This window comes from Ahaetulla prasina, chromosome 1, assembly GCF_028640845.1.
Source record: "Ahaetulla prasina isolate Xishuangbanna chromosome 1, ASM2864084v1, whole genome shotgun sequence".
Taxonomy (NCBI): Eukaryota; Metazoa; Chordata; class Lepidosauria; order Squamata; family Colubridae; genus Ahaetulla; species Ahaetulla prasina.
Genome location: NC_080539.1, coordinates 135,349,453 through 135,363,605, shown reverse-complemented (window position 1 = coordinate 135,363,605; position 14,153 = coordinate 135,349,453). Strand labels below are relative to the sequence as shown.

General features: G+C 45.9%; 1 protein-coding gene across 1 annotated transcript in view; it reads left to right on the top strand.

The window, feature by feature from the left end:
- The window catches only part of COL19A1 (collagen type XIX alpha 1 chain), a 192,880-nt gene that overhangs the window by 60,352 nt on the left and 118,375 nt on the right, over positions 1-14,153 (top strand). Inside the window, exon 8 of the mRNA XM_058176483.1 lies at positions 13,024-13,077. Coding sequence (XP_058032466.1) covers positions 13,024-13,077 — 54 coding nt within the window. The remainder of the gene's footprint in view (positions 1-13,023; positions 13,078-14,153) is intronic.

The window sequence follows — 14,153 nt, the reverse complement described above, 5'->3', positions numbered from 1 at the left end:
CATTTTGGTTATTACGATAATCAACCTTATTTTTTAAATATGAGTATCAGAGTTGTGCATAAATTCAGACGATGCCAGGATCAAGGGTGGGTTTCTACCGGTTCGCTCCAGTTCGGGAGAACTGGTAGTGGCGGTGGTGGGAGGCTCCGCCCAACTGCCCAGACGTCATCAAAAACGCTCTGCGCATGCAGAGAAGTGCCGCGCACTACCAAAGCGAGCGAGCACACCCATGTGCTACCAATAGCGAACTAGTAGTGCTGGGATTTGAATCCCATCTCTGGCCAGGATGTACCAATACTGATATCAAACAGGCTTGTAGCCTGGCTAAAATATCTGGAAACAATACAGGAAGTAGAACATGATGTAAAACGGATTCTGTGGGTAGCAAAAAAGCTGACACAAGTCATTTCTGCCCATGTTACTCTTTTTTATAAATACTGTAGAGCTTGCTAATAGCATACAGTCATTTAAATGTTTTCCTGCTGATGAGAGTGAGTCAACTGAACATGCTTACATTTAAACCATTCAATGGAAAGCACTAAACATCATTACTTTGATTCACTGGATTTGAATTTCTGGAGCGAGTGCAGCATGTGTGACTTGATTTGCTCAACCCCCTGCTCACATGCCAACAAATAAGGGCTGCCAGCTGGATTTTACAGGTGCAAGTCTTTGAATTTCTGTGAATGAAAAGTGTGATTTAAGACGGCAGGTATAAAAGCTGCAGGATGTTGTCTATGGAAGCAATTTACTGTACATAAAAAACATAGTGACTTGCAGAAATGCCTTTTAAAAAATAATATGAACTTTTGTCCCTTGGCTAATTGCTTTCTACCAATTATAGCCTGCACATACTTTTAGGAATAATAAGGATTGGAAATATGCCCCAATTGCCAAATTTGCAATAAAATAAAATAAAATGCTTATCTCAGATTTTGTTGCAGATTCTGTCTTTATTTTCATGATGGACTGTGGATTTTGCTCATTTAATTTGTTACTGCTATGCTGGTAAAAAAAGTATTATAGCTAATGTTTTAAATATCCCTTTAGTAGTGCAGATGCTAAAAGAATAACTTTTCTTACAGAAGCACATGGCTGAATAAGAAATATTAAGTGAAACGTTAGTACTACATTGGTTTCCAATGAATTATAAAATGTTAAGATTAGATTTGGCCTAAATGTAATAATTCCCTAAATGTACAGAGGACACGGTGGATCAGTGGTTAAGATGCTGAGCTTGTCAATCAGAAGGTCGGTCGGCAGTTCAGCGGTTCAAATCCCTAGCGCCCTATAATGGAGTGATTTTTCATTACTTGTCCCAGGTTCTGCCAACCTAGCAGTTCGAAAGCATGTAAAAAATGCAAGTAGAAAAATAGGGACCACTTTGGTGGGAAGGTAACAGCGCCCTGTTCACCTTTGGTGTTTAGTCATGACCATGGAGACATCTTTAGACAGTACTGGCTCTTCGGCTTAGAAATGGAGATGACCACTGCCCCAGAGCCGGAAACAACTACCATGCATGTGCAGGGGAACCTTTACCTTTTAAATGCATTTATGGAAAGATGTATTTATTAAGGAAAAGTGTCTTTTCTGAAGTTCTTGTGGAAATGTTTGAATCATTTCACTGGTTTGGATGTAAACCTAAATTAAAGTTTAGCATGATAAAAAAAAACAGACCATCCCTACTATTGTGCCTATGACCTTCTTTTTTTCCTCCATTTCAGTATTGAGGGGGAAAATGTTTGTTTTCATTTATGATTAACAGCACTTGCTCGGTTTGTCGAATCTGGATAAACTGCAATTAATCATATTGTTAATGGAAACAAATTAGTTAATGTATTTGTATAAAATGTTGAGCCATGTCCAGCACAAACAACAGGTACTTATCTGGTAATTTACTACACAGCAAATCAAATGCAGACTTGGATGATCATACAGTCATCTTGATTACTGTACCAAGATAAACAACTGGCCCACATTTCCTGTTCTTTTCCATTTTTGCCACAATTTTTTAAAAAGAAGTTGCAGTTTGACCCAATTGGAATTGAAACCAGAATTTTGAAATTTTGAAAAGAGGTAAATCATAGTTAGAAAAATATGGATATAGTATAGAAAGAAGAGTATAACATAGTACATAGCATAGTCTTTGACTTTGAGGCTCTTCTGGTCCAAAAGATCTCAGCTGAAGACATCTGATGAACCCTACTTTTCATGGAAAATTAAACGACCAGTCAGGGCAGACTGAAGACTCCTGGAAAAATCTGAAGACTTGCCCTTCTTAATATTTCACCTTTATTTCTTGGTTGCTAGTTGACAGTCAAGAGAAAAACACATCCTTATTGGATTATCAATTCTCCGGATTTCTTACTCTGGAGGCAGTTCTGACTTCTCTATTGGAGGTCACTGGACATTTATTTTATTTATTTTTTATTTATTTATTTTGTCGTAACAATATATACAAGCATTGCATAAAGGGTTATATAATATATGAACGTATATATGAGGAGAAACGAGGTACTATAAACATATATATACATAGGGGAAGAAACAATAGGACAGGAACGGTAGGCACGTTTGTGCTCTTATGCACGCCCCTTAGAGTCCTCTTAGGAAAGTGGTGAGGTCAACCGTGGACAGTTTTTGAGTAAAGCCTTTGGGGTTATGAGAAGAAACCACAGAGTCAGGTAATGCATTCCAAGCATATACAATTCTGTTACAGAAATCGTGTTTTCTGCAATCTAAACTGGAGCGGTTGACATTGAGTTTAAATCTGTTGGTAGCTCTTGTGATATTGTTATTGAAACTAAAAAAGTCATTGACAGGAAGGACATTACAACGGATGATTTTATATGCTAAACCCAGATCCTGTCGAAGGCTTTAAGTTCCAAGTTTTCTAGACCCAGGATATCAAGTCTGGTGGAATAAGGTATTTTATTGGTTTCGGAGGAGTGGAGAATTCTTCTCGTAAAATACCTTTGGACACGCTCAACTGTGTTGATGTCAGATATATGGTATGGGTTCCAGACAGGAGAGCAGTAATCAAGAATTGGCCTAACAAATGTTTTATATGCTCTGGTCAGTAGCGTGGTGTTTTTTGAAAAGAAGCTACGAAAATTAAGTTAACAACTCTTAGAGCCTTCTTAGCTATATAGTTGCAGTGGGCTTTGGCACTTAAATCGTTAGATGTAAAACTCCAAGGTCTTTGACAGGGTGGGGGTCATCTCAGAGGCAATGTCCATCAAGCATGTACTTTGTGATTGGGTTCTTTCTTCCAATATGCAAGACTGAGCATTTACTGGTTGAGATTTGTAGTTGCCAAATTTTAGACCAAGCAGTTAGATGATCAAGGTCCTTTTGAATTGTGGATGTATTGTCAGTGGTGTTGAAAAGTTTGACATCATCAGCAAAGAGAACACAGTTACTTGAGATATGATTACAAAGATCATTTATGTATATTATAAAGAGAGTAGGTCCAAGAACGCTACCTTGAGGAACACCACTCTTGACAGGAACAGGATTTGATAGAGCATTACCAATTTTAACTATTTGTTGTCTGTTTGACAGAAAAGCAGATATCCAGTTGTGTAAGGGTCCTGAAATGCCATAGGATTTTAATTTTAGGAGAAGTTTATCATGTACTACTGAGTCAAAAGCTTTACAGAAGTCTATGTATATTGCATCTATTGGTTTACCTAGATCAAGATTTGTAGTCCATAGGTTTTTACAGTGGAGAAGTTGTAAATTGCATGATAATTTTTTCCTGAAGCCAAACTGTTTATTTGAGAGAAGGTTGTGTATTTCTAAGTGCAAGGTAAGTAAGGTACATTGTAAGGAATAAGATTAATCAGGAGGTCAACCTCTGCCTGCAATCAACAGAATCTAAGTTTTATGAATTTGCAAAACATTCCACAAAATATAACTTTAGAAAATATCATTTAGTAGAAAAGGCATATCTACATTCTCAGAGTTATAACACTTTTCAAGTCACTATAAAATTACAGATTATTCATTGTGTTCTTGTCCTTGTAATATTATTATCAATAACAATCCAGGATCAAGGAGAAGAACCACATTTGGAGGGTTAAAATGTTTATTAAATATTTTACAACTGGAGCAATAGGACTTACCTAAATACATTTAATTTATATAGGGTAAAGAAGGAGCTAAAGGGGAAAATGGCATTCCTGGTTTATCTGGAACAAAGGTAGGATTCCTATCTTAAAGGAGCTCTTAGACCATTTTCAGAACCAATAGGACCAAAAACAATGAACATAAATTACAGCTACTTAGATTTTATTTAAATGAAAGGAATATTTATACAGTTTTGGAACAATCAATCTGTAAACAACCAGGCTCTACAGTTCTGAACATTTTTAAAAATAGCCTGGACAGGGAATGCAGGGCAGATGTTAATGTTGCTGATATTTAATATTTGAATAGTATCAATTACATAATATTTCCATTATTGGAAAATAATTTTGTGGGGCTGGAAAATCCCATACATAGTCACCTTTTATCTGGATTCTTGTTATGCAATGCCCTTGAAGACCACTCAGAAACTACCCCAGAACTTGGCTTCAGAAGCGGTTATGGTGCATCTTGATATTTTGATCTAAGACCTCTTGTTCTCTGTGTTGCACTGATTGTCAGTGGATGTCCTGCTGCAATTCAAACTGGTGATTGTCAGCTATTATGTCTATAGGTGTAATGTATCTTTAAGAGTTTTGGAGGGAAAACTGAGCGGGAAAAAGCACGTTGCTGATTGGATGAAGCCTCTGGCTAAACTGTATATAAAGAGAGGGTTTTCCCAGCCTGAGCCGCTGGGTTCACCATATAGTAAAGAGCTGTTGTCACTATCCTGGTCTCCTGCCTCGTTATTGCCCGAATTTAACACTGGCGACGAGGATGGGATCTCGAGGCTAGGAGCGCCAGGGAAAAAGCTGAATTCACCAGGAAGACGCGAACCCAGCAAACAAGGGGCGGAAAGCAGCGATGTCCAGCTACACACCGCCAGCGCCATTCAACCCAGCTAAGGAAAAATGGGGGTCATACATGGCTGCTTCGAGTGTTTCCTCGAGGCTAACGAACTTCAAGGAGTCTCAGACAACAGGAAGCGAGCGATTTCCTGAGCCACTGCGGTCCAGAGGTTTTCGACACCGCAGAATCTTGGAGCCAACACCGGTACAATCGGTGCCGTGGCAGACTCTACAGACCGTATTGAAAGCCCATTATGCACCAACGCCGTCCAAGTATGTGCAATGGTACGAATTCAGGGGCGTAGGCAGCAAGAGGCGAGTCCATCAGCGATACATGGCAGCCCTGAGGAAAGCCACGAACCATTGCGAGTTCCGAGACTTGGAAGAGGCATTGCTGGAGCAACTCATTCGTGGGGTCAGGGACATCCGTTTGCGACGGCGGCTGCTGTCCAAAAGCAACTTGACGCTGGCAAACGCCTTGGATGAAGCCAGGGCTCATGAGATGTCTACCCAAGCGGCGGAAACCCTACAAAAGCAGGTCGCATCAACGGCTGGTGCGAAATCAACCCCGTCCACAATGAAGAGGTCCAGGCCGAGTCGGACGGTGAGGAGGAGGAAGAGTCTTCCACACCGGAGGCCGGAGAAAGAAGACCGGGGTGACTGCGCGAGTTGTGGAGGGCAACACCAACGACAACAATGCAAATTTAAGGATGCGACTTGTCGGCGGTGCGAAAGGAAGGGGCACATAGCACAGGTCTGTCGAGCACCCCAACCTTCCCGCCAAAAATTCAAACTGACCAATCAGAGCTGAACGCAGCGGCCCGTGATTGGTCAATTCAAAAAAGGCGCGAAGTTGAATCAGACTGTCGTGAGAGTGGGTCACGCAGCAACACGCCTAGAGAAAAAAATCTTTACAAAAACAAAGATTGAGGGGGTGCCGTGCCGATTGGAGGTGGGCACCGGCTCAGCGATCACGATCATGTCCTGGGACACTCGTGAAAGCCTTACCCGCCATCGCAGCGCAAGCTGAAACCACAGAAATTAAAGGTACAAGACTACCAAGGGAATCGCATCCCTGTTCGAGGGTACGTCCGTCCACGTCGAGTTTGGACAATACAAGAAAACTCTGCCCATCACCATAGTCGATGGGACCCTGCCAAGCTTGTTGGGACTGGACTGGTTCCGAGCATTGGGCATGGGAGTGACTGGAATCTTCAGAAACGAAGTCAACCTCAAAGACGCACTCATGAAGGAATTTGGGGCGTTTTCAGAGACTGCCTGGGCAAGTACACGGGACCCCTATTTCTTTAACTTAGACCCACAAGTTGCCCTATTCGCTTAAAGGCTAGGAGGGTCCCGTTCGCCCTAAAGCCCAGGATTGACCGGGAACTGGACAAGCTAGTAAACCAGGGAATTCTAGTGCCAGTTGACCATGCTAAGTGGGAGACCCCTATAGTCACCCCAGTCAAACCGGACGGGTCGGTCCGGTTGCGCTGACTATAAGGCAACGCTTAACAAAGCGTTGCAAAAGAGTGCTTACCCGTCGGTGGTACAGCACTTACTGCACTCAATGGGGCAAGGGCAGTTTTGCCAAGCTAGACTTGGCCCAAGCCTATCAACAGCTGCCTGTAGATAGCAGCACAGCGGCGCAGACAATTGTGACTCACAGAGGGGCTTTTAAGTGTACCCGGTTACAGTTTGGGGTTAGTGTGGCTCCAGGGTTATTTCAGAACCTAATGGAGCGGCTATTGCAGGGACTACCAGGGTGGTACCATACTTTGACGATGTACTGGTATCCGCTGAGAATCTAGAGGAATTAGGGTAAGGCTAGAAAAGTTTTGGGCATTTTCCGGTCTGCCGGTCTCAAAGTTAAACTGAACAAATGCCAGATCGGGGTTGAATCTGTGGAATTCCTGGGCTACCGGATAGACAGGGAAGGATTCACCCACTGAGAGCAAGGTACGGGCCATCAGGAAGGCCCCGGTTCCAAAGAACAAAACGGAGTTGCAGGCATTCTTAGGTCTGGTCAATTTCTGCGGTATTTTTAAGAAATAAGGCAACAGTAGCCGAGCCGCTGCATAAATTACTAGCAAAGACGGCTGCATGGTCTTGGGAAAGGCGGAAGCTAGGGCATTCAAGGGTAAAGAATCTCCTATCGGTGATAGCCTCCTTATCCAATACAATGGCACGCTGCCATTAGTGTTAAGCTTGCATCTCCCTATGGGGTGGGGCTGTGCTCAGCCACAGGTTGCCAAATGGCACAGAAGCCCCTATTGCATATTACTCCCGAACAATGTCATCAGCTGAAAGGAATTATAGCCAGCTTGATAGGAAGCCTTGGCTATAGTCTCCGGAGTAAAGAAATTCCATGAATATGTATTTGGTCGTGATTTGAAATCATCACGGACCATAGACCTTGCTAGGCCTGTTGGCAGGCGATCGCCCAACGCCCGTGGCACTTTCGCCAGACTGACCAGATGGACTATCTTCCTGGCAGCGTATTCTTACAAACTACTACACCGGCCAGGGAAGGAATTAGGCATGCAGACGCCCTGAGCAGATGCCCGTTACCAGAGACTATCAAGACCCCACTCCGGGACACCAGTTCTGCTAATTGACTCTTTGGACTCTGGCCCAGTCACATCCAAAGAGGTGGCTCGGCTTCAGTATAAGGACATTACAATAAGGACTGTAATTGGTTGGGTACAAAGAGGTTGGCCCATCTCGCGGCGAGTTTAAAGAATTTGTAAAAACGTGGGAACTCTCAGCTCAAGGGGTGCCTGCTATGGGGGATCGAGTGGTGATCCCGGAGAAATTGAGGGAAAAGGTATTGGAGCTCCTTCACGAGGGCCACCCAGGGATCGTGAGAATGAAGGGTCTAGCAAGAAGCTATGTGTGGTGGCCCTTAATGGACACGGAAATTGCTGAAAGGGTAGGGAAATGCCAGGCCTGCCAGGAGTCCAGACCGCTACCCCAACGGCCCCGATTCGAATGGGAGACCCCAGGGCCCTTGGTCTAGGATCCATATCGATTTTGCCGTCCCCTTCCACGGCCAAACCTTTCTGGTAGTAGTCGATGCCTACTCCAAATGGCTGGAAATCATTCTCATGAGATCCATGACAGCCGAGGCCGTGATTTCAGTCCTCGGCACCTATTTGTAACCCACGGGTTGCCCGACACTTTAGTCTCCGATAACGCCCGCAATTCACGGCAACCCAGTTTGAGGGGTACTTGGCAGAGGAGGGCATCCGGCATGTCCTCTCGGCGCCTTTCCACCCCGCGACGACGGCCTTGCAGAGCGTTTCGTTCGGAGCGCAAAGAAGCATTGTCCAGAATCAGGCCAGGCGATTGGCAAACAAAAATCGATACATTCCTAGCAGTCCAACACAGAACCCCTGTGTAACAACTGGCGCAGCCCGGCAGAGCTATTAATGGGTCGGAAGCTTAGGCCACTAGACCGTTTAAACCCAAACTACACACCAGGCGGTTACAAAGGGGCACGGTAAAACAAGAGGATGGCAGTAGGCGACCTAGTGTGGGCACACAACTACAGCGAGGGCCCGACCTGGTTAGCAGGAAAAATCCTAGAGATAACAGGACCAAAATCATATCTAGTAGAGATAGAGGATGGCCGGGTATGGAAGCGCCACATGGTCCCGGCTCCGGTTGTGTGATTCTCCCGGCAGCCGAGAGCGAGGTCTTTGGACCTCATTGAGCTCTCGGCTGCTGAGTGCGGAGCCGAAGTCCTTGAACAGCGGCGGATGGCGGCGGCCATGCTGGGGCGCGATGAGATGCCCGCCTGACCCAGCTGTTTGGTCGGTTTCGGCCGGATGTCATCAACGGCTGGGGAGTACCAAACATCGATGAAGGATGGAGGACATCGATCGACGGCGGTATGCTGTGTTCTGGTGTTGGACCGCAGGTAACACCGGTGGTTGGAGTGGGGCCTGTACGGGCATGATTATTGCCCCTCCCCTTTCCTTCCTTCCTCCCTTCATGGCCCGGAACATCGTTCTTCCCCCCACTGCTGACTTTTTGCCAAGGCCTGCCAAAAATGCCGTTATTTCACCAACGGCTTACATCTTCCGGTTGCTTTTCCATTGGCGAGAGGGTGGCGGGCCTGGTCACCACAACAGCAGCGCGTTCCCAGCGGTAAAATCTGACTATTTCCATGAGATACTCGTTTGCGAACTATTACGACTCGAGGTTCCCCGCCTCGGGAATGGCCTCAAATTATCGAGGGCTTACCTTAAAGGTCTTGGGACCCAGAGAGGTGGTATCGCCAAGAAGAAGTTGTGGGTTTTAAATAGTTTTTAAACAAGGGTTTTTAAGGGGGATTTGACGGTGGGGGTGAGAACCCGTCGGGGGGATCCAGCCCTGTGCTAGTTCGCGACACTATTCCATCTTGTCTGAAGGCAGGGGAGGGCGTTCCAGGTTTAGAGGGTTGCTCGATCTATACGGTAAGTGGGAGAGGCAGATATGGCGGGGGAGGGGCCGTGTTGAGTTGAGGGAGCCGCCGATGTTTGAGAGCGATCGCGTGCTCCGGCCTCAGTCCCTACCCGTTCCTCGGTGGCCATGATCCTCAGAGCTTGGATCTTGGCTGATGTTATGTAATGCCCGGTCCGTGGTTAATAAGGCTCCCTGATCTGCGATCTTATTCAGGGGAGTCCGCGACCTTATGGGCATTACAAAACCTGGTTGGGCCCAGAGGGGGGTCCCCTTGTTGAGATGTGCCTCCAGGTTTCGAGCATTTCATCAGCCGAGGCCCAAGGTAGGGGTGGGGTGGCAGTTGTTATCAGGGAGGATCTAGGCGAGGAGACCACTGTTCCTCAGATTGCCGGCTGTGAATCCTCTATGTGCGGTGGGGCTATAGGAATCAGTTGGGCTTGGTGATCGCGTACCTGGCTCCTTGCTGCGTGACCACAGCCCTGCCCGAGCTGTTGGAGGTACTCACTGCTGTGGCGGTTGAGACCCCAGACTTATAGTCATGGGGACTTTAACCTGCCATCAGTTGCTTGTCATCGACGGCAGCTCGGGAGTTCTTGGCTTCCATACGGCCTTGGACCTGATTCGAGTAAATGATGGCCCCTACGCATTGCAGGGAGGCACACTGGATCTGATTTATATCTCTGGACAGTGGTTAAATGATCTGGTGTTAGATGATTTAGTAACGGAACCAATGTCATGGTCGGATCATTTTCTCTCGCCTAGACCTTCAACCGCCATTCACCATCAAGAGGAGACGGAACCTACACGGTGGTTCCGTCCCCAGGCGCCTGATGGACCCCGAGAGGTTCCTGACGGAGCTTGGGCCATTCCTGAGGAACTGGCCCACGGCATGGCTGAGGAACTGGTCGTGGCCTGGGAACAGGCCGCGCCGGGCCTTGGACCGTGTCGCGCTTTGCGGCCTCTGACCCGCGAGGTCTCGTCCGGCCCCTTGGTTCTCCGAGGGGCTGAGGGAGATGAAACGCCGGAGAAGACGCCTGGAGAGCACCTGGAGGTCCAGTCGCTCCGGTTGATCGGACACTAGTTAGATCCTACTCTAGGACCTACCTAGTGGCAATGAGGGAAGCGAGGCGTTCCTATGCCTCCACCCTCATTGCGTCGGCAGATAACCGCCCGCCGCCCTGTTTGGGTGACCCGCCTTCCTACATCAGGAGGTGCGGGATGACCTGCTGCAGGGACGAGCCGAGGAGTTTAGTGGTTATCTATACGATAAAATCGCTCAGCTGAGGGACGGTCTGGACCGAATTTGGGATGATCCAAGCGAGAGAGGAGGCACGCCTTGTTGAGCCCATTTGGGATGAGTTTGACCCTGTGGCTCCCGAGGACGTCGACAGGTTGTTGGGGAGGCTGCACGCACGACATGTTTACTTGGACCCGTGTCCTTCCTGGCTGGTACTGGCCACTCAGGCGGTGACACGAGGCTGGCTCCAGAGGATTATCAACGCTTCTTTGTTGGAAGGGTTTTCCTGCCGCCTTGAAAGAGGCGGTGGTGAGACCCTCCTTAAGAAGCCCTCCTGGACCCAGCTATTTTAGGTAATTATCGTCAGTCTCCAACCTTCGCTTTGTTGCGAAGGTTGTAGAGAGGCCGTGGCGCGACAGCTACCCCAATACCTGGATGAAGACGCCTCTATCTAGACCTGCTCCAGTCCGGCTTCGACCCGGATACAGCACGGAGACAGCTTTGGTCGCATTGGTGGATGATCTCTGGAGGGCTAGGGACAGGGTTATTCCTCTGCCCTGGTCCTATTAGACCTCTCAGCGGCTCGATACCATCGACCATGGTATCCTGCTGCACCGGTTGGGGATTGGGAGTGGAGGCACCGTATATCGGTGGTTCTCCTCCTATCTCTCCGACCGGTCGCAGACGGTGTTGACAGGGGGCAGAGGTCACCGCGAGGGGCCTCACTTGGGGTCCCTCAGGGCCGATTCTCTCGCCTGCTGTTCAACATCTACATGAAGCCGCTGGGTGAGATCATCAGTGGTTTCGGGTGAGATACCAGCAGTACGCTGATGATACCCAGCTGTATTTTTTCCACCCCGGCCACCCCAATGAAGTTGTTGAAGTGCTGTCCCGGTGTTTGGAAGCCGACGGGTCTGGATGGGGAGAAACAGGCTCAAGCTTAATCCTCCAAGACGGAGTGGCTGTGGATGCCGGGTATCCCGATTCAGTCAGCTGCAGCCGCAGCTGGCTGTTGGAGGCGAATTATTGGCCCCAAAGGATAGGGTGCGCAACTTAGGTGTCCTCCTGGATGATCGGCTGTCGCTTGAAGATCATCTGACGGCCGCTCCAGGAGGGCCTTCCACCAGGTTCGCCTGGTTCGCAGTTGCGCCTTCCTTGATCGAGATGCCTTATGCACAGTCACTCGCGCGCCTGTTACCTCTCGCTGGATTACTGTAATGCTCTCTACATGGGGCTCTTGAAGTGCACTCGAGGCTCCAGTTAGTCCAGAATGCAGCTGGGGTGATAGAGGGAGCTACTGGAGCTCCCATGTAACACCGCCTGCGCAGACTGCACTGGCTGCCTGTGGCCTCCGAGTGCACTTTAAGGTGTTGGTTACGACCTTTAAAGCGCCCATGGCTTAGGACCTGGGTACTTACGGGACCGCCTGCTGTTACCACATGCCTCCCATCACCTGCACGCCCCATAGAGAGGGACTTCTCAGGGTGCCGTCCGCCAAACAATGTCGGCTGGCGGCCCCAGGAAGGGCCTTCTGTGGGGCTCCACACTCTGGAACGAGCTTCCCCAGGTCTACGTCAAATACCTGACCTTCGGATATTCCGTCATGAACTAAAGACACATCTCTTTATTCGCTGGGGCTAAAATTGGATTTTTAATGGGAAATTTTATTAATTTTAAACGGGTTTTAGTTTATGGTATAAATGATTTTACATTTGCTGTCCTCATTTATACATGTGACTCTACAAAATCTTGGTGCTGTTGACCCATCACTGTTTTTATATTCTGGTCCATCTCTGGAGACAGCAATTATTTCATTTGGGAAGATGGTTGATGAGTTATAATTTCCAATTATGTTGTGAATCTTATTGATATCTGGTTCGTTAGTGTTTTCTAGTCCAAATAATATTGCATTATTTATTTTTTGTCCTCTCTCCATTGCATCTCTGATTAGTTGGTTGGTAGTTATTTGTTGTTTAGGTTGTGTTGTATTAGTTAGTTGTCTAGGTTGAGTTGTAGGTTGTGTATTAGGTTGTGTATTATGTGATGATAGATGAGTTGGGAAGAGATTTAGATCATTTGGGTTTTCATTTTTTAGTGTTGAAATTTGTTTTATCAAGTTTGTGAAACTTTGTTCAATAACTGTTAAAAAACATTTCTCTAAGTTTTGTTCAATATTTTGTATTCTTTTTTCTAGGTTTTGTTAGCTAGTAATCTTTTATCTAAGTTTTGTTCAATAGTTATTAATCTTGTTTCTAAGATTTTATCAGCATTGGATTTTCTGGATTTATTAAATATTTGGATTTATTAAATATTTTACAACTGGAGCAATGGGACTTACCTAAATACATTTAATTTATATAGGGTGAAGAAGGAGCTAAAGGGGAAAATGGCATTCCTGGTTTACCTGGAACAAAGGTAGGATTCCTATCTTAAAGGAGCTCTTAGACCATTTTCAGAACCAATAGGACCAAAAGCAATGAACATAAATTACAGCTACTTAGATTTTATTTAAATGAAAGGAATATTTATACAGTTTTGAAACAATCAATCTGTAAACAACCAGGCTCTACAGTTCTGAACATTTTTAAAAATAGGCTGGACAGGGAATGCAGGGCAGATTTTAATGTTGCTGATATTTAATATTTGAATAGTATCAATTACATAATATTTCCATTATTGGAAAATAATTTTGTGGGGCTGGAAAATCCCATTCATAGTCACCTTTTATCTGGATTCTTGTTATGCAATGCCCTTGAAGACCACTCAGAAACTACCCCAGAACTTGGCTTCAGAAGCGGTTATGGTGCATCTTGATATTTTGATCTAAGACCTCTTGTTCTCTGTGTTGCACTGATTGTCAGTGGATGTCCTGCTGCAATTCAAACTGGTGATTGTCAGCTATTATGTCTATAGGGCTCAGAGCAGGTTGTTTATGGCATGATCTGCCCATCCAATCAAATCTGACAGAATGGATATTTTCCACTTCCCATTAATTAATTACTGCTGTCTTGAAGAATGCAGAGTTATTACCACTCTGTTATTGCTCCTGCCTTTTGGAATACTATCCTCTCAAAAGTTTGTTGGGCTCAAACCTTGCCATCCTTTAGAAAATTTCTTAAAAACTGGCTTTTTAAGCAGACCAGACCAGATTTGTGATCCTGACTGGATGATTGGTATTTGAGTGTATTACCTATCCCCTACCCCCACCCAATATTCTGCACTTCTCTGTATGTTTTATATGTTTTTGAAAAATATTTATGTATGCTGCCTAGAATTTTCTGATTAAATGGCCTACAAATCTAAATCAATCAATAACAAGCAACACACTCTCCAGCCAGATGTCTCCTTTTTTTTCCTCACTACTTTTAGAAAGGTCTGATGGTATCAGGAAAAATGTCTAGTAGAAAGAGTTTTGGAGTTATTTTTAAGTTGGCAGTTTTAAATCTTCCAAGTACGATCAGGAGCAAACAAGCACATTCATGTGTGAACAG